The sequence below is a fragment of the Tasmannia lanceolata genome, unplaced genomic scaffold (assembly GCF_043159265.1).
Source record: "Tasmannia lanceolata isolate RefF3 unplaced genomic scaffold, GAP_Taslan_0.1 ptg000013l, whole genome shotgun sequence".
NCBI classification, from domain to species: domain Eukaryota; kingdom Viridiplantae; phylum Streptophyta; class Magnoliopsida; order Canellales; family Winteraceae; genus Tasmannia; species Tasmannia lanceolata.
Genome location: NW_027518690.1, coordinates 32,921,158 through 32,942,863, shown reverse-complemented (window position 1 = coordinate 32,942,863; position 21,706 = coordinate 32,921,158). Strand labels below are relative to the sequence as shown.

The following is a 21,706-nucleotide window of genomic DNA, read 5'->3' as shown; positions in this document are numbered from 1 at the left end:
CTTCAATTTATGATGATAGCCATCTAATCATTTCCCTCTAAATTGTGGAAAGAAAAAAATAATTCCCAGGAAAACAAATTCAATGAGAAATGTTTTTGGATTGCTGGAAATTTCTGGAAAGGTTTGGAAAAAAAAAAAACTTTTCCAGTATTGCCTACACTCCTATTGTCTATTTTCTAATTACAAATGAAAAAAGTAACTTGAGTCACCGCACTTGTAAGTTACAGGGAACTTTAATTTATAATTATATCCCTCTAAATAAGCCATAACCATATCATTTGCCTCTAAATTGCGGTAATTCGTAGGAAAAAGAATTCTCAAGATAACTTTTTCCTGCAATACAAACAGGACCAAAGTGAGAAGTATGTGTGCTTAAAAAAAGGGCCGGAGTTATTCAACAGAGGTTACAGAAATTCACAACTTTTACTGACACAAGATTACAAGAGAAATTTAACAATGTTTTAGATTAACATATAAATATAAACAAGAACTTATGTTGCTTAATTGCAGAGTTCTGGATCTACCTCATGTTACAAGCATGGCCGGAATGGTAAACAAAGCAGATGAAGCTTTCCAAGCTCAAAGGAGCAATGACCACCGAGCAATTTCAGCTCTTTACCCTACAAAAAAATGTAAATATGAAAGACAGGAATAATGCCCATTCTCTCAACTTCACTCTGATAATAAAATTTTACACACTTAACAATTAATAAAGCCATAATTTAAGTGTGAAGGGTTGCTGCACTATCATGGATGGGGGGCCATATATATATATATATATATATACAGAGAGAGAGAAGGGTTGCTGCGCTCGAGCACAGCTAGGCTTAGCTGCGTTCGAGCACAGAAAAAGGTGCGTGGGGTCTTTTGGGGGGGGGGGGGTGATCCTAAGCATTCATTTGGAAGGCCCCATAATGGATGGGGGGCCTACAAAAATTCAGCTCCATTGGATCACCAATGGGTGTCCATTTGTGGGGCCAAAAATGGACAGATACTGTTTGTCCACAAATCTGTCCATTTTTGGCCCCACAAATGGACACCCTAAGGTGATCTAATGGAGCTGATTTTTGGTGGACACCCTACCCATGAAAGGGCCCATCAAATGAATGCTTTGGATCCCACCCAAAATGTGGCCCCACCCTGCTTCTGTACTCAAGCGCAGCTAAGCTTAGCTGCACTCAAGCGCAGGAAATGCATGCTCATATATATATATATATATATATATATATATATATATATAGAGAGAGAGAGAGAGAGAAAGAGAGAGAGAGAGAGAGAGAGAGAGAGAGAGAGAGGAAATGGTTTGTGTGCAACTGCACAGATAGTTTATCTGTGCATGGCTGCCACAAACCATGAGGGGCCCACATTTTCGGAGGGATCCAAAGCATTCATTTGGAAGGCCCTTCCATGGATAGGGTGTGTACCAAAAATCAGCCCTATAGGATCATCCTAACCCAATCATAGTTGGAGGGGGAAATGGAGACAGACACTGTTTCTGCCCATTTTTTCCTTCCACAAATGGCACGGTTAGGATGATCATATAGGGCTGATTTTTGGTACACACCCTATCCATGGAAGGGCCTTCCAAATGAATGCTTTAGATCCCTCCAAAAATGTGACCCCCCATGGTTTGTGGCAGTCATGCACAGATAAGCTATCTGTGCAGCCGCACACAAACCATTTCCTCATATATATATATGAGAGAACATTTCCTACACACTTGTGTAGGTAAGTTACCTACACACTACCTTAAAATACAGTGGGGGCCCACATTGTTTGGGTGATCCAAACCATTCATTTGAATGGTCCTCACATAGATAGGGTGTCCACAAAAAATCAGATCCATAGGATCATCCTAACCATTCAAACTATGAAGGCAAAAAATGGACTAATTTGTGAAGGTTTATACACGTCCATTTTACCTCCACAAATCGTAGGGTTGGGATGATCCTATGGATCTGATTTTTTGTGGACACCCTATCTATGTGAGGACCATTCAAATGAATTGTTTGGATCACCCAAACAATGTGGGCCCCCACTGTATTTTAAGGTAGTGTGTAGGTAACTTACCTACACAAGTGTATAGGAAATGTTCTCTCTCTCTCTCTCTCTCTCTCTCTCTCTATATATATATATATATATATATATATATATATATATATTGTTGAGAGAAAGAATTAGAGAAGAAAAGTGAGTTAGAGAGATGATCTCCCCCTCACTAATATATTTATTAATAATGGAGAAGCATAATTACATCTATGCCCTCAGGCTTATTACATATATCCAACTATATCCAACACTCCCCCTCAAGCTGGAATGTAGATATTGTACATTCCTAGCTTGCTACAAATATCATTCAACTTTGACTTAGGCAAGGGTTTCGTAAATATGTCAGCTAACTGGTTCACAGATCGCGTAAAAGAAACCTGTATCTCTCCTTTATGAATTTTCTGACGAATAAAGTGGCAATCTACCTCTATATGCTTGGTTCTCTCATGGAAAACAGGATTGGTGGCTATGTAAATAGCAGCTTTATTATCACAATAAAGCTGCGCTGAAGAAGAACAAGGAAAATCAATCTCCGCCATGAGGGAACGTAACCAAAGGAGCTCCCCACTAGTATAGGACATAGCTCGATATTCTGCCTCAGCACTTGACTTCGAAACAACTTCTTGCTTTTTACTTTTCCAAGACACCAGATTGCCCCCAACAAATGTACAGTAGCCAGTGGTTGATCTCCTATCTGCTGGATATCCTGCCCAATCTGCATCACAATAGCCTTCTATTCTGACATGTCCATTTTTCTTGAATAGTAGTCCTTTCCCTGGTGCCCCTTTCAAATAACGGAGAATCTGAATTACTGCCGCCCAGTGAGAAGTACGAGGAGCACTCATGAACTGACTGACTACTCCAACTGCATAGGAGATATTTGGGCGAGTAACTGTAAGAGATATGAGCTTGCCAACTAGTCGTCTATATCTGCTAGGGTCTTCCAACAAATCTCCTTCATCTGGAATAAGTTTCACATTAGGATCCATAGGCACAGATATAGGCTTTACTCCAAGATTTCATGTTTCTTCTAGTAGGTCTAACACATACTTTCTCTGTGATAGAGATATTCCTTGAGAATAATAGGCCACCTCTATCCCTAGAAAGTATCTAAGTCGACCTAAATCTTTTGTAGCAAACTCTGTCTGTAAGAAACTCTTCAACCTTTGAATTCCTCCTGAGTTGTTTCCTGTAATAATGATGTCATCAACATACACAATCAGAAGGATGCATCCTGCAGAGGATTTATAACTGAATACTCAATAGTCTACTCCACACTGTCTAAGACCAAAGCGAATAACGGCCTCACTAAATCGACCAAACCATGCTCTTGGAGATTGTTTCAAGCCATATAAGGATTTCTTAAGGCGACAAACAGAGGACATCTCCCCCTGAGCAGCATACCCTGGAGGCTGCTCCATGTAAACCTCCTCCTGTAGATCGCCATGCAGAAAGGCATTCTTCACATCAAGTTGATGCAGAGGCCAACCATGATTAGCTGTCATGGATAAGATGACACGAACTAAAGGAATCTTGGCTACAGCGGAGAAAGTCTCATGATAGTCAACCCCAAAGGTCTGAGTGTACCCCTTAGCAACCAGATGAGCTTTCAACCTTGCCATCAGGTAAATACTTAATGGAGAAGACCCAACGACAACCAATTGGTCGAGTCCCAACTGGAAGAGAAACAAGTTCCCATGTTTGGTTGGATCGAAGTGCCCCCATTTCCAGATCCATAGCAGCTCGCCAGCCAGGATGTTCAAGAGCCTCCTGTAATGATTTGGGTAACTCGACAGAGGACAAGGAAGAAACAAAGGCTTAAAAAGAAGGCGTTAGTCGATCATAAGAAACAAACTGAGAAATAGAATTGGCTGTAGAATGAGACCGAGTACGAGAAGCAGTGGGAGAATCAGAAGTAATAGCAGATGATGGTAAAGAAGATACCTCAGTAGGCATGAGTGGGACCTCGACTGTAACAGACGATGGAGGATGAGAAGGAGGTGGAGGCCTCGTCTGCTGCACCCGTCGTTGATATTCTTTTGTAACGGGTGGGCGAACCACTGGAACTGAAGAAGAGAGTGACGGTTCTGAGTGTGGCATAGGCTGGAGTGGTACCTGGACAGAGTCAGCAAGCGAAGGAAGAAACAAGGGTACCTCATCCGGGATGGAACTAGGAGCAGGAGGAGTCGAAGGCCCAAAAAAAGGTTCTGATTCAAAGAATGTTACGTCGGAGGAGACAAACCATCGTCGTAAACGAGGACTATAACAGCAATAACCTTTCTGAGTCCTAGAATAACCCAGAAAGACACAACGCTTTGACTGAGGATCAAGTTTGTCCCTACTAGGTCCAAGAAGGTGAACGAAACAGACACACCCAAAGGCGCGAGGGAGGAGAGGAAACAGCTCCTGTTGAGGATACAACAGACGAAAAGGAGACGAACCACGAAGGACAGAAGATGGGAGACGATTTGCAAGAAAACATGACGTCAACACAGCCTTTCCCCAAAAAGATTTAGGGACTCGCATTTGAAACAAGAGCGTGAGAGTAATTTCAAGTAGGTATCTCAATTTTCTTTCGGCGACACCATTTTGTCGCGACGTGTAAGCACACGAAGATTGATGAATAATTCCATGACCTGTAAGATAATCCTCAAAACCATGTATAGAAGAGAAATATTCGTGAGCATTATCAGTACGGAGACATTTGATATTGCAATTAAACTGGTTATTTATTTCAACATGAAATTTCTGAAAAGGACTGAAGACCTGGGAGCGGTCTTTCAACAAATAGATCTATATCATACGTGAATAAGCATCAATAAAAACAACGAAATACCTAAAACCATTATTGGACGCTACCCTAGAGGGCCCCCATACATCAGAATGAACTAAACTAAATGGACTATCGACATGACTGAGGACTCGGGAAGGAAAGGACACCCGGTAATGCTTCCCAAGTTCACACGACTCGCACTGGAATGGAGAAATAGATGGAACATAAGACGACTACTGAAGGGACGGATGACCAAGACGACAGTGCCACTGAAAGGCATCGACGGATGTATGCAGGACTGTAGGAGAACGACTGCAGTCAAGGCGGTAGAGACCATCCACCTCACGACCCGATCCAATCGTCTTCCCAGTCGAAAGATCCTGAAAAACACAATACGATGGATAAAATGAGATGGAGCACTGAAGATTTTTCGTTAATTGGCTAACAGACAATAAGTTAAAAGGAGATTTTGGAACACATAAAACAGATGATAAAGAAATATTAGGTGAAGGACAAATTGTGCCAATACCAGTGATGGGAGAAGTGGACCCATCAGCAAGAGTAATGGTCTGAGTTCCTGTCGGAATGGAATGAAAAGAAGCAAGCTGAGAAGAGTTACCAGTAATGTGATTGGAGGCTCCCGAGTCAATAATCCAGGACCCGGAGCTAGAAAGTAAGGTCGTGGGTGAGCTACCTGGCTGAGCAAACCCAGCAGTATGATGGGAGGCATTCTGTCTGAACCGTTGCAGCTCCTCATAATCGGATCTCGTGAATGTGAAAGGTTCATCAGCAGAAATAGAGACAGGCAAAGAGGTCACACTGTCAGACGGACCGGGCACAGTGAGATGAGCTGACCGGCCTGTGCGAAGCTCTGGATGTAGTGTGTAGCATGTCTCAATCTGGTGGCCATCCCTATGACAATGAGTACAATAAGGACGACTACGGCCAACACCAACATCGCCATGGCCACGGCCACGAGCCCGAGTAGAGTAGCCACCTCCTCTAGGTGGTCGAGACCCACTAGAACTGTCAGAAGAAACTAGAGCTGCACTCACAGACGGAAGGCTGGGAGATGGATCATCAAGACACTGTTGTGCTCGTAAATAAGTCTCCCGTAAGGAGAGAATAGTGCCCGAGCCAAGGACCTGCTGACGGAAGGAAGCAAACTCAAGGCCTAAGCTCTCAAGATAGTGAACAACCCGGACTGCTCACGCTGGCGGCGAAGAACATTGAGATCAGACGTGAGGGGTAAGTAGATGTCAAGCTGCTGACATAAGGATAGAAACTGGCCATAATGTGTCTTCAGGGACAGATCACCACGATGAAGACGCATCCACTCAGAGTAAGTAGAGCAAATACGTCGGAGATTCTCAACCCCAGAGTAAGTGTCAGCGGTATGATCCCAAATCTCCTTCGCAGTGGGAAGGAGAATCATCGTGGATGAAATGGCAGGCGTCATGCTCTGCCATAGAAGACTACGAATCAAGGCATCTTCCATTTCCCAACGAGTGAAGGACGGGTCCGTACGTGGAGGGGGGTCCTGACGAAGAAAACTGACCTTACCTCTCCCAAGGAGATAGGTCTCAATTGCAACTTTCCAGGGAAGGTAGTTAGTTCCATCAAACTTGGCAATATTCAACTGTGGGTATGAATCCTCCACAGGTGCCAAGGAAGAGGGAGACGATGAAGAAGGAACCGGCGGTGTGGTAGAAGCATGAGTCTCAGTGGTCATGCCAAGAGATGGATCAACGATGATAGGAGGATCCATCAAGACAACAAAGATCAAGAAACAAAGAAACCACAACCAAAGGCTCCAACGGGGAGACGTAGAGAAGATGAAGAAGAACTAACTAAGCCACCAGGAAGGTCATAGAAAAAGCGCACAAGAAAGGACCAAGTGTATAGAGAGACCCATATAGAGACTAGGAAGATGCCGAAGACGGAGTAAGAAGAGAGAAATCTAACACATCAAAGAAAGAGGGAAAGAAAATAAGGCTTTTAACAAAGAAATCCAAACACGGCTTGGGTTTTCAGGAGGGGCGCGAGTGGGTTTGAGGGGGGCAAAACACGGACTGCTTGGGTTTTCAGGCGGGTGCGAGTGGGTTTCAGGAGGGGCAAAACGCGAGCTGTTTGGGTTTTCAGGGGGCGCGAGTGGGTTTCAGGGGGGCAAAACGCGGACTGTTTGGGTTTTCACGGGGGCGCGAGTGGGTTTGAGGGGGGGCAAAAAGATGAAATCTATTTCGGATATGGGGAAGGTTAGGGCTAGGTTTAGGGCTTGGGAGAGATGAAGATGAGAATGAGGAAGGGGTTAGGGAGAGATAAAGAGGAGGATGAGGAAAAGGGTTAGGGTTAGGGTTGAGGAATGGAGAAGATGGAGGCTAAGGGGTTTCCCTAGGGATCAAAAACCCTAGGGCTCTGATACCATGTTGAGAGAAAGAATTAGAGAAGAAAATTGAGTTAGAGAGATGATCTCCCCCTCACTAATATATTTATTAATAATGGAGAAGCATAATTACATCTATGCCCTCAGGCTTATTACATATATCCAACTATATCCAACATATATATATATATATATATATATATATATATATATATATATATATATAGGGGCGGAGGCACATATAGCATGAGGGGGGCCATGGCCCCCCAATGACATGCAAAATCCCTTTTATGCTTCATGGCATGTACATGCATGCTTGATTAGTTTAATGGCCATGGCCCCCCAATGAACATAGGAGGCCAGTGTAAATTAGTCCGGCCCCTCCAAGTGTAAATTCCTGGCTCCGCCCCTGTGTATATATATATATATATATATATATATATATATATATATATATATCCTGTGCTCGAGCGCAGATAGCTTATCTGCGCTAGAGTGCAAAAAACAAGGGTGGGCCCACATTTTTTGGGTGATCCTAAGCATTCATTTGAAAGGCCCCATCATGGATAGGGTGTGTACCAAAAATCAGCTCCATTGAATCATCTTAGGATGTCCATTTGTGGGGGGGGGGGGGGATGGACAGATACTGTTTGTCCACAAATCTGCCTATTTTTTCACCCCACAAATGGAAGGGTAAGATGATCCAATGGAACTAATTTTTGGTACACACCCCATCCATGATGGGGCCTTTCAAATGAATGCTTAGGATCGCCCAAAAAATGTGGCCCGACCATGTTTGCTGCACTCGAGTGCATGTAAGCTTATCTGCGCTCGAGCGTAGGAACTGTTTTCTTATATATATATATGTGTGTGTGTGTGTGTGTGTGTGAGGAAAGTGTTTCTAGTCGGTTGGCTAGAGAACCTTCTCTAGTCCGCCGACCAAAACACAGTGGGCCCATGTTGTTTGGATAATCCAAAGCATTCATTTGTTGGGCCCTGGCATAGATAGGGTGTGCCCAAAAAATCACCTCCATAGGATAACCTAGCCCTTCGATTTGTGGAGGTTAAAAACAGAGTGAGCCCACGTTGTTTTGATGATCCAAAGCATTCATTTGATGAGCCCTGACATAGATAGGATGTGCCTAAAAAATCATCTCCATAGGATCATCCTAACCTATCGATTTATGAAGGTTAAAATGGACGCGTATAAGCTCCACAAATCTGTTTTTAACCTCCACAAATCAAAAGGCTAGGATGATCCTATGCAGCTGATTTTTTGGGCACACCCTATCTATGCCAGGACCTATCAAATGAATGTTTTGGTTTATCCAAATAATGTGGGCCCACTGTGTTTTTTGGTCGGCGGACTAGAGAAGGTTCTCTAGCCGACCGACTAGAAACACTTTTCTCACATATATATATGAGAAAACTGTTGGTGCACCATTTTTTGGTGCGCTTGAGTTGTTATAATGCCTCCCATTCGTTTAAATGTTTGGGTCACGTTGGGTCCCGCTAAAGCGCACCAATGGGAGGCGTTATAACAACTTACGCGCACCAACACTTTTCTCTCTCTCTCTCTCTCTCTCTCTCTATATATATATATATATATATATAGATATATATATATATATATATATATATATAGGAAATTGTTTGTGAGCAGCTGCTCAAGCTTATCTGAACAGAGCCCACAAACTATAGGGGGCACATTTTTGGGGGATCCAAAGCATTCATTTGGAAGGCCCTTCCATGGATAGGGTGTGTACGAAAAATCAGCCCTATAGGATCATCCTAACCCTGTCATTTGTAGAGGGGAAAAATGGGCAGAAACATGGACACACAGTGTCTGCCCATTTTCCCCTCCACGTTCGATTGGGTTAGGATGATCCTATAGGGCTGATTTTTGGTACACACCCTATCCATGGAAGGGCCTTCCAAATGAATGCTTTGGATCCCCCAAAAAATGTGCCCACCCCCCCCCCCCTCCCAATGGTTTGTAAGCTATGCTCAGATAAGCTTATCTGAGCAGCTGCTCACAAACCATTTCCTCATATATATATATATAGCAGAAGAGAAAAGGAGAGAAATATTTGAATTTCTCCCAAAATTCTATGAGAATTACATATCACTTTTTTGACTTTTTTAACAAAGGCACCCATTCAACCCACATATTTTCAATCCTACCTCCTCCTTTATGCTTTTTAACAAAGGCACCCATTAAAGCCACATAATTTCAATCCTACCCCCCTCCTTTATGCTTTTTTAATTATGGAAACCTCTATAGATTGGAGGGCTAGGATCAGCCTATGGAAATGATCTTACGGGCACAACCTTTGTTTTTTACTAATATATATATATACTAGTAAAAAAGAACTGTACGGACCACATCATCGGTTGATCCAAACCGTCCATGTGATGGAACACAACATCAATAGGTTTGGAGGGGGTAGGATTGAAAATATGTCGGTTGAATGGGTGCCTTTGTTAAAAAAAGTCAAAAAAAGTGATGTGTAATTCTCATAGAATTTTCAAGTAATTCAAAAAATCCTTTCCTTTTCTCTTCTACTATATATATATATAATATATATATATATATATATATATATATATATATATATATATATAGAGAGAGAGAGAGAGAGATAACACTAAATGATTCATAAAAAGTATGGATATATAGAAAACACAGTGAAAAAAATATCAAAGTTCGAAGCTACACAAAATAAAGATCCAGTTGTTATTTAAAAAAAGAAAGACAAGACATTATGGGAATGTGGAGGAAATAGGGAATGTAATAGTAAAAAAGGGGTGGAAGACTTTGAAATTCTAAAGAGAAATAAGTTATCTTAGCTCTTTGTAACCCAACTATAAATATATTTTATTTTGAGTAAACCCATGGCATTAGACCATTAGCTATCTTGCTTGTACAGTATACCCTATCCATTAGGGCCGTTCTCAACTTGAATTGAGGATAGAGAGACTATCCAAGGATAAAATAAAACCTCCCTTGCTGTGACCTCAAACCATTTGGGAATTGTAACAACCTCAAACAACCAATTTGGAATAAGTCAATAGAAACTTCCTTTCAAGAAATGAAAGAGAAAATAAGCCTAACTCCTAGTACTGTAGACACTTTCTTTTCTTCACAGCAGCAATCAGCCTAACTCCTAGTACTAAAATAGGCATCAATAATCAATTAATTGAGGTTTCAGTCATACTAATAAAAACCCATTTCGAGGGGGAAAAACGAAGAAAAAATAAATACAGAGAAGGGAAACTTCAGTCATACCCTAGAGGAGACCAAAAAACCCATTTGGGGGAACAAAATGAAAGAAAAAAATGAATACATAGCACAAACGTGAAGCAGGTGATATCCTAAAGGACAAAAAATTCATTTGAAGGGAAAAAATAAGACAAAAATGAATATAGAGCAAAAGGGAGAAATCGGTGAAACCCTATAGGAGACTAAAGACCATCTTCTTGACAAAGAAATATATGTAATAAAAAAAGAAAAGAGAGGTAGGGTTTCTAAAACTTACCCCGAAAAAGGGTTTCTTGAAGAGGAGCAGAAATGAAGTATGGATTTCTTAAAAAAATTACCTGGAAGAAACCCTAAAATGTTGGCCATGGAAAAGCGAGCCCTAGGTGGAATCCAAGGGAAATAATAACCTAATTGTAGCCCGAGTTTGTCCACGAGGATGAAGAAGTCAGGGTTTCTGTGTTTGCAAAGCGGTGGTTCGAGAGAGATTGGTTAGAGATGAAGAGAGAGGGTGATGGAGTTTTGTAGAGATTTTCTAGAGAATTTCGTTCGTGAGAGAGAGAGAGAGAGAGAGAGAGAGAGAGAGAGAGAGAGAGAGAGAGACGCGTGGATGGATATGTTATTTCGTCGATTCAGAGAGGATAGGGAGTCATTTTGGAGAGGAATAAAGGGCATTCATGGTATATTTTCCTACCATTAAAAAAAAAAATGGTATATTTGCCTGAAAATCTTCCGTGTCAAACTAATAGAATTTACAAAAAAAAAATCTGACTTTCCTGATATGCTTATATATAGAGAGAAAGGAGAGCGTACACCCTGGAGTAAATAGGGCAAATGCTCCCTACTTAAAATTCCAACGCCTTTTCATTTCAACCGTCGGATGGGTCTGATCTCCACCGGGTACATTCATTAAAATGAAAAACACCCAACGAAATAGGGCCTCTTACGTTTTCTTTTGTCGAGAGAAGAAAACGACGACCTAGGGTTTTCTTCCCTCTCTCCCATCTCCGGTCCGGCGAGAAGAAACCTCCGGCGGGCTATGATTCTCTCCATCTCGGCTCCACGTTCGACGGCTCTTCGTTACACAGGTACTCCCTATCTCTCTCTCTCTCTGTCATTATTTTTCGTTTTTTAGGGTTTCTTTCGTTTCTTTGGTTTTTTAGGGTTCTCCCTATCTCTCTCTCTCTCTCTCTCTCTCTCTCTCTCTCTCTCTCTCTCTCTCTCTTTTCTCATTATTTTTCTCTCTGTCAGTATTTTCTGATAAGGTTGAATCCATTGACCGAATGATTTACACCAAGAATACAGATATTTTTGTATCCTAAATGTTTTCTGTTTATTTCCAAGGTGAGATTTTCTGGTGTAGAACAACCGAGGATAACCAAGGAGGATACCACCACAAAAATCACAATCCTTCAAAGCAGGTAGTCATGGATATTTCACATCCTCTTTGTTTTTTCTTTATTCTTTGGTTTTTTAGGGCTCTTTGTTTGACTTTAGGGTTTCTTTGGTTGTTTATGACTCCCTATCTCTCTCAACATCAATTGGTTTCTGTTTTTCTAATGGGGTTTAGGTTTTTTTTTTTGACATTTGGGTTTTTTTTTAAAACGAATCCCTAACTGTGGATGTTGGTGAAAGTGGAAGATCCTGTGAAAATCCCACTACGAAATCATAGTGGAAGATCCTGTGAATATGGGGTTTATTTAATGCAAATACCTAACTTTGTGGAAGATATTGTGAAACTCTAAGGTCTTGGTGGTCATCCCAACCATGGAGTGATGTAGGACGGGGGAGAGAAAATACCGGTCCGGCACGAAGAAGATGATTCAAGGACGCAAACCACTTGGTGGTCATCCCAACCCTGAAGTGATGTAGGACGGGGAAGAGAAATAGAAGAAATGGAAGGGAAGAAGAAGAGGAGAAATATAGGATAAGAGAAGAAGAATAGGGAGGAAGAAGAAATTTGGGGGAGAAATTCTCAATTAATATTAATTCATCAAAAGATAAAAATCTCTACTACATAAGGCCTATTTATATGCAATGGAACTAAATTTCCATGGAAAATAAAAGCCCTAAAACAAAAACATGAAAATAAAAATCCTAGAAACTATATAACATAGAAAATAAATATCTAAAATCCTAATGGGCAAATATGCCTCTTATTAGGCCTACAATCTGCATCACTGTCCCACGCTTGAAAAGAACTCGCCCTCGAGTTCTAGTCCGTCTAGATCAAATATGTAGATGATCTACTAAAGCAGGAATCGTAAGCCATCGGAGGCATTCCTGATTTGTAATGCTCATGACAAACGTGAAAAGCGTCCGAAATGCCGACGGAGCGAGAGGGAAGAAATCGCCCATGTAGTATCATAAAAACACAAACCACTTGAGAGAAAGAAACTGGTTGGGAAGATAACATAATCCTCCTGGATCAGCATGATAGCTATGGGCAGTACCAATCCATGACCAGCCTCAATAAAGTTATCATCAGCTGGTATCTCATCAGGCTCAATGAAATCAACAATAAAGTCCGCTGGAACCATATCTTGTTTAGGGATGTTAGGTTGATAATCATCCTGACAATGATCATGTGAACTAAAATCCTTTGTCTCAACCTCCACAATCATCTCGATCGGAACATCTACCGTGGAGTCAATTATGTTACTGTTCTCATGTACTGATATGGAATCGTCAACCTCAATGAACTGCTTGTGCTCTGCATGCTTTGGCAATGCCTCATCAATTCTCTGGATCTATATCTTCTATCTCTGATTCTGTATCTGTCATCATGGACTCTTTATGTGACATAATCTCGGGCACAACAACTATAATGGTCCTCCACAATGTCAGTTGGATCATCATGCGGCTCCTCAGTAGTGTTAACAAATTCCTTCTCCCCTTCTTGAGAACTAATATCATCACTAGGTCGTAGGGGAAAAGAAGTCGCTAAGTGGCTCTGCAAATCCCACTCATGCATGTGACGCTCAAGAAATATGTTTGTTGCTTCAATTTTGGCTTCTCGTGCACGTCAAGCGGCTTCTTCACGTTGAGCGGCTTTTCTTTGTCGAGCGGCTTCTTCACGCATCAATATGATTTCGTACCGATGTGCCAATATCGCATAAGTACTCATAAACTTATAACGAATATCTTCCCATCGACGAAATGGAGGCTTGCTTTCGGCATGATGCTCCCGCACCGTGCATATCCAGAAGGACTGGACTTGTCATCATACAGTTTCTCTAGCTCGGCAGATAGTCATTCGGTGATCAGCCATAATACTCATGATATGCGTCCAGAGCATCGATCTACTATAAACATGCATCCTCATAATAGATATAAGGAGTGTAACTATGAAAATATCCATGATCATAACCATCAAAATATGGAATAAATGGTGGAGCCATTGGGATCGGTGTCGAAAAATGAAATCAACCTTCCTATCTGTCTGTCATGTCGAAAGGAACGCAATACCTGTCGCGAATCTCAAATCGGACTCCTCGATAGCTCAAATCGGCTATCGAGCCAAAATGATAGATGATGAGGGTTTGGCTGAAGTAGTAGCTGCCCTCGTTATTGGCTGCTGAAAGGGGCTTAATAGACTTTTTACGTTGTTCCGAACAACTCTTATGTTGCGCCGCAGTCAAATTTTGAGTGGAAATGGCCTAGGTGAGGAGAAAAAATGAGGTGGAGAGAGGAGAGAGAAAGTGGGACTAGACAGAAAAGAATAGATTTTCTTTTTCTCTTTCATTTTTTTCTAAAAATGGGGGGGCAAGGATCAAAATTGCGGGTGGACTGTTCTCCTTTTTCACCTTAGTAGTGGTCACATGACCAATTATAAGAAACAAAAGAAAGAGGAGGTGGGATATACCTTTATTTATTTTTTTCAACTTTTGTTAACCTACCGTTGTAGGTTTATCAGACAATAGAGGTAAGTTACGTAATTTGCAATCTTTATACTAGATTATAAACATTACCTATCAGCCTCTCCTTATTTATTTGGGCTTGCCTTGCATGTGTCTCTCTTTCCTTGTGCAGGTGTCTCTCTTTCCAAGATAAGTGAAGGGAAGCTTAGCCTTGCCTTACTAGATAAGGAAATCTTCACACTCGTCGGGATTTTTTTGGACGAGAATGGTAAGAGTTCCACTTTCCGTTTCCCCTACGAGTGGAGAAGATCCTGAAACGTAATGTCGACGAAAAACGGTGACGGAAAAAGATCCACTTTCCGTTTGGAGAAGATCCTGAAACGTAATGTCGACGGAAAACGGTGACGAAACGCTACAACAGATAATAAGAAGGCAGCAAGGTGGTCGGAAATGTCTGGCACAGTCTCCTTTTAACTTATCTTGCTCTCTGATCCAGAATTCTCCCAAACCCTAACTTTTTCTTTCTTTCTACCTATCTTAGAAACCTTTCAGTTTGGGTGAAGGGGTTAGGGTTTATAGATTTGCAGATTTTGGGTGGAGGAGATGGGAAATGGAGATTTGTGTGGAGATGGGAGATGGGAGATGGCGATGGAGGTTCTGGCTGGGGTTTGGGTCTGAAAGATTTGCAGATTTTGGGTGGACAGCAATTAGTTTTGTGAGGAAGGTGAGGACGAACTACGGCTTAGGGTTTAGGAAGGGTGTTGGGCTTGTGGCTGCTAGACTAGATTGTGGCACTAGGTATTGGGCCTGGGTATTAGGGTTGTTCAGCTATTTTGAGAAGGAAGTGAGACTGAGAAAAGGGTTTATGGTGGGTTGCAAAACTGGGTTACTTCTAAGTTTCTTGGGGGTTTGGGAAGCTAGGGTGTATTCTGCCGAGGAGGTTTCTTAGATGCAGCGGATGACTGAGACCAGATTTATGGGCTGTGTGAAAGGTAGAGCTTAAAGGATGTTACCTGAGGCAATTTGTGAACCCCAAAACGCTGCTTTAACTCTTGAAACTTGTGGCAAATAAGAAGAGGAATAGAAGAAACGGAAGGGAAGATTAGAAGAATAGATGTAGAGAAAGAGAAGAATAGAGGACCATTCAAAAGAGAGAGAGGGAGGGAGGGAGAAGAAGAGAGGACAAATAAGAAGAGAAGAATAGAAATTAGGGAAGAAGAGAAGAGAAATAGAAGATACGAGAAGAAGAATAGGAGGAAGAAGAAATTTGGGGAGAAATTCTCAATAAATAATAATTCATCCAAAGCTGAAAATCTCTACTACATAAGGCCTATTTATAGACAATGGAACTAAAATTCCATGGAAAATAAAAGCCCTAAAACTAGAACATGAAAATAAAAATCCTAGAAACTAAATAACATAAAAAATAAATCTCTAAAATTCTAATGGGCAAATATGCCTCTTATTGGGCCTACAATCTGCATTATGGAGTCCTGCAAGCACTCAATAGACAAATGGAAAATAATAAAAAGACAAGCTTTGGTCAGGATTGTCTCAAACAGCCCTCCAAATATTGCAACTGTGTACTAAAATAGGGCTATGCTTGTCCTATTGTAAAAAGATAAGGGTGTGCATATCATTAAAAATGGTAATTAATGTACACGGGGTGCGATAGTGTGGGCTGTTACCATTCAAAAAAAATATATATAGTGTGGGCTGTTTGGAGCATCCAGGACTTGCATCTCTCTAGAAAAATAAATGCGTTTTTTCTGAATTTTTCCCATAACTCTTCCTAAACATTTCCTGAATCCAAGCTTTGAAACTTGTTTGAACTTTGAAGCATGATAAATTAAAAATGTTGTTTGGAACTCACTCAGATTTTTCTTCGGATTCCTCGTCTGTGGTTGAAGTTAGGGAAGTAAGTTTTCCAAATGATTCTTTGGCACCACTGGCAGCATCCCCAAAGAAGTTTACCACTTTATCCAGGACAGTTTTGAGTTCCTCTTGTGTTGGAAGCTGCAAATGAAATACCAAACTCAGACAGCTGAAAGAAAACAATTTCCAAAATTCCGATCTGATTTGGAAGAAAAAATACAAATAGAAGTAGCATATAGTCTTGTGCAGCTTATGACTCAAAACTATTATTGATATGATTCATTAAAGAGTTGAAGTTATTTTTTCTTTTGAATGGTGACTTTATTTAACTTCATTTATATTATATGTATATAAACAAACAAACAGATAGATCCAGTATGGCTTTAGGCCATTTAACATTATATATTTCCTTCATTTTATAGAACATTTACCATACATTATAATGATAGATGTCATTTTTTGCTGTAAAAGAAAATATAATTTGAACCCATGTTTGTTGTTCAGTGGTGTCCACTTAATTAGCATGCAGGATTTAGGTTGACACATGTTAAAGATAAAGACATACATAATATTTATATCTTGTATATGTATACATACATTAACTTGGTGAGTATGTTATGAATTTTGTAGCTTTGCTTCCAACAATAGTAGTGCTTCTACTGAAAGAAATTGATTGTTTTCAGGATTTGATCTTAAATGTGCAGGTATCTACATTTGATAATTATTTACAAGTTCCAAAGTCTTTGTCAAACTCTTCATTTTATAATCAAATCATTATTCATTGTTCAATAATCATATCTCAGAAAAAGCAAAACAAGAAATAGACATTAACTCTATTTCGCACATAAATTGGCATCTCAATTAAGTAAAATTCTGCTCCGAATTGTAGTTGGGTAGATTTTATCGCCATAATGTAAAAAAGATGATGAAGGTGAATTACATCATAGTCTTGTCAACTGTAAAAAAAACTCCAGGACAGAAAATCAACGCTTGGATAAGATTAGTATTCCCCAAACATTTACAAACTCACTTGTAGTACCTTCACTTTGTAAACTCTAAAAAATGCCCAAGCTTGTCAACATCAGTTTTCTAGGTCTTCTATTCTGCAAAATTTATTCGCATGATTATGCTCGGTACCCCTCTTGGTAACTCCCCAGCATGGTTTTAAATTTCTGCCGAAACATTTCATTTCGGTCGAAATATTTCGGTTTCGGCATAAACCTAAACGAAATTCACATGAAGTCTTTTCTTGACAAGATTTCACCAAAATTTTACCGAAATTTCGCCGTGGTCACCGAAATTTCGGTTGAAATTTCATTTTTGGACTTTTTTACACAATTTCCACCGAAATTTATGAAATTTCCACCGAAATCACCGAAATTGACACCAAAATTTTAGACATTTCGGTTGAAATTAAAAACATAAACATAAACATAAACGAAACCATAATCATAATTTTACATGATTTCGGCCGAAATTTAGTCCTGAAACCGAAACATTTCGGGTTCGGTGGTGGCCGAAACCAACACCGAACCCGAAATTTAAAACCTTGGTCCCCAGATCAAGGATAGAACCTCCCATTATGATAGAAGAGAAAGATGGACTCCTCCCTATTTATTACTACAGCAAATATCAGCCCTACTTTTAACATGACACGGTTCCCCCAAGAAATTAACTTGGATTAAAAACCCGTATTCCCCTGGGAAACAATGACAAGCCGATGAAGTTATTTATGGTAACCAAGCAGCTACTTATTTAGCCAGTGATCCAATGTTTTATGAGCAGAGAAACCACACTGAAGTAGATTGTCACTTCATTTGATAAAAGGTAACTAGCAAGAAAATTTATAGTCCTTGTGTGAGGTCTACAGATCAACAAGCAGATATTTTTACAAAAGTTCTTGGCTGAAATCAGTTTCGCATATTTTGTTCCAAGCCAGGCATGAATGATATCTACACTCCAGCTTGACAGGGAGTGTCCAGATTTATGTGTAGTGGATTATGATGGGACGTATGTAGTTTCTTATAATGGGGCCTATCACTAGTAATGACATTCTTCTTCTTCTTTTGAATGGTGATTAGTATTAATATAAACAAAAAAGAAAGAGAAGCTCTGTACAGATAAGACAAGAAAGAGAACAAAGCAAAGACAGAGAAACAAATCAAGGGGGCAGAAAGTCAAACTGCTCTAATCTCTCCATGAATACCCCATCTCTGGCTAGCCTATCTGCCACTCCATTCGCAGACCTCTTCACATGATAGGCATTAATAGTTGCTCCTCCGATCCTATCTTGGATTTCACCAAAAAATGCCGCAAACCTCCACGGAATTGAGTGTATGCCATTAATCCATCTTATCACATTCAAAGAATCTCCTTCTATCTCCAACTTTTCCAAGTCTGCATTCATTAGAAGCTTAATACTGTGGTGAATAGCCCACACTTCCACCTTGTTTGCATCATGACTCCTATAGGACCTGAATAGGCCCATATAACATTTCCTTGGTTCTCTTAATACTTCCCCGATTACAGATGGACCCGGGTTTGCCATATTGGATCCATCAAAATTAAGTTTCAATAGGTCTTGGGCGGGTGGCTCCCATGCTTGGACCACTTTGGGCTCTTCCCTTGCTCCATTACATATCACTTTACAACCATACCATAAATCGTAAGTAGACACAAATGCAAAGCTTGGGATGGTTCTTGTCCAAGATATTGTGATAGGTAGAGAAGTCTCTTTGAAAAGCCTTTGAATACCCTTGCATTTCTTTATTTCCATAAAACCCATACGGTTGCAAGAAAGGATACCTTGCATGGGACCATTTCCCAATTTCATAGCAACTCCGCTAATCTGACTGGAAAGACCCACACAACTCCAAATCTGGATAATAGTCTACTCGACACCTCTCTTGCCAGTTTACAATGCAACAAGTGATCCACCGTTTCCCCCGCCTCTAAGCATAGGGCGTACTGATCTATGATCAATATTTTCTGCCTCCTCAAAAAATCAACTTTCTGTACCCTTTCAAGGATTGTCGCCCATGCAAAGGCACAAACCCTAGGAGGTGTTTGGATGCTCCACACTTGGGCAACTTCAGAGGATACAGGGTCGATGATAGAAGGATTTAACCAAGAAATCCCCCTCCCCCGCCCCCCAAGTTCCAAATCCAAATTCTTGTCCTCGCCAGAAAGTTTAGTGTAGCACCTCTCCAATGTTGCCAATAATCTATCCACTGACTCAAGCTCTCTGTCAAAAAAATCACTTTGACTCACAACTATGACCCCTCCTCCCCAAATCTCCATAACCATTTACCTAAGAGCGCTTGATTGGTCTACTTTATTCTCTGAATTCTAAGGCCTCCTTCCTGAATAGGCTTACAAACATTTTCCCACTTTACCAAGGGTATGCCTTTCTTCTCATCCGACACCCCCCCCCCCCAACGTACGAATCTCCTCTGGAATTTTTCCAACCTGATTGCGATACTCATGGAACATTTAACTATTGAAAGCTGGTAGAAGGGGACAATGGCTAAGACCGCTTTAATCAGAGTAATCATGCCTCCTCTAGAAACTACATTTCTTTTCCATGTCTCAAGCCTTCTTTCAACCCTTTCAACAATCGGTTCCCAAGTTTCTTTTTTTGGTCTACCCGCTCTGATTGGTAGACCCAAGTGGAGGGTAGTAGATCCACCGTGCAACCCAAAATCCCTGCCAAACCGATGGTAAATTCCGAGTGCAGGTTGATGCCGAAAACCTTGGACTTATGAAAATTTGATCTTTGGCCCATTATAATCTCATAACACCGGAGGATGGCGTTGAGAGTCACCACCTTCAATATGTCAGGGGAACTGAACAATAGCGTCTCATCGGAATACTGTAGATGAGAAATCTCTACGTTTCTGGACCCAAGTTCAAATCCTTTGATTAGCCCTTTCTCTTTTCCTTTGTTCAGTAGCTTGCTCAAAGTCTCCGCTACTATTACAACTAAGAAAGGGGACAAAGGGTAACCCAGCCTCTAGAGGACTTGAAGAATCCTTGGGGGGAACCGTTGATGATAATTGAGAACCCAGCAGAGGAAACACATCCCAAAGCCCATTCTCCCTAGGAGATAGTCTAGGCAGCCCCATTCCACCCAACCAGATGCTTTTTCCATGTCTAGTTTGCACACTATTCCATGTTTACCCATCTTTACTTCTACTTGATAGTCAATCGACTCATTAGCAATAAGAGAGCAATCTAATATCTGTCATTCATGAATAAAGGCACATTAATTGGGAGAGATGATCGTATGCAAAAAAAAATTAATCTGTTCCGCAAGCACTTAGGTTAGGACCTTGTATAGGCATCCAACCAAGCTAATTAGGTGAAAGTCTTGCAGCTTTATTCCACCCTTGATTTTTAGAATGAGCGCAATGAAAATTCCCCGTCACCCTATCAAGCTCCATCCCATCATAAAATTGATAAAAGAAGCTCATGATATAATCTTTAACATAACCCCAACAATGTTGGAAAAAGGCAAGGCAAAATCCATCAGGACCCGGAGCCCTATCCTTCCCCAAAGAGAACAGCCCTCGATCTACTTCCTCTTCTGAAAAAGGATGTTCCAATGATCTTCTATCTTGCCCCCATAACCATCCAAATTCCACCTCTTCAGGGATGGGCGGTCAATCGCTTCAGAGGAGTATAGCTTCTTGTAGAAGTCCATATTTTCTTTACTGACTGTCTCCTTATCATTTGACAAAATTCCGCTCATTTCCAGGGTTTCTATCTGGCTCCCCCGTCTTCGCAGGCCAGCCATGGCATGAAAATATGTTGTGTCCTTATCTCCTTCTTTAAGCCATTTTACTCTTGATTTCAATCGCCAAGATATTTCATCTTGCAACACTATGCAATTATGTTCCTCCTTAAATACACCCGCTCCTTCCACTTCCTCTGCACTTGCTTGGCAAATCTCTTCCTTCTCCACAATTTCTTTAATTCAAGATGATAACCACGCTTTTCTTTCATTCTTTACCCTAATGTTCTCCTTGTTCCACTCCTTTAATTTCTTCTTCACATATCTAAGCTTTGACCCAATGACGACATCCCCTTTTCCAACCAACCCATGTTCATTCACAATTTCCCCAATTTCTCCTCCATCTTGGGAACTTTTTTTTTTGAATGGTATCTTGGGAACTTATATGTAATTAGATATAAAATTCATTAGGTTTACTTGAACTCTCACAAATTTTCTTGTCTCCTTTGTCCTCTTTCCTTTCTCTATACAGTCTCCTCTTCTTTCAATTCTTGATTACTACTCAAATTTTTTATTTCTTTTTTTTTTTCATTTAATATGAACAAAAATAAGCATATACAGAAGTGTAAAATGCACTCTATCATTTCATGTAACCCTAAATTTGCAAATCAGTAAGCTCAAGAGTTTCATGAGAGATTTGACGAGTTTAAAACCTTGCCAAAAGAACTTCAAATAGTTCTTCCCAAATAATTAGGCACTCTGATCCTAAACGATT

General features: G+C 40.7%; 1 protein-coding gene across 3 annotated transcripts in view; it reads right to left on the bottom strand.

The window, feature by feature from the left end:
• Positions 1-78: 78 nt before the first annotated feature.
• Positions 79-21,706, bottom strand: part of LOC143891403 (multidrug resistance protein) — a 59,489-nt gene continuing 37,861 nt past the window's right edge. For 2 of the 3 annotated variants that reach the window (XM_077395976.1, XM_077395975.1), the window contains 2 exons: positions 16,198-16,340; positions 348-620 (listed from right to left, as the gene is read on the bottom strand). In XM_077395976.1, coding sequence (XP_077252091.1) covers positions 608-620; positions 16,198-16,340 — 156 coding nt within the window. In that variant the 3' untranslated portion in view covers positions 348-607. The other variant, XR_013255311.1, reaches the window with a different exon arrangement.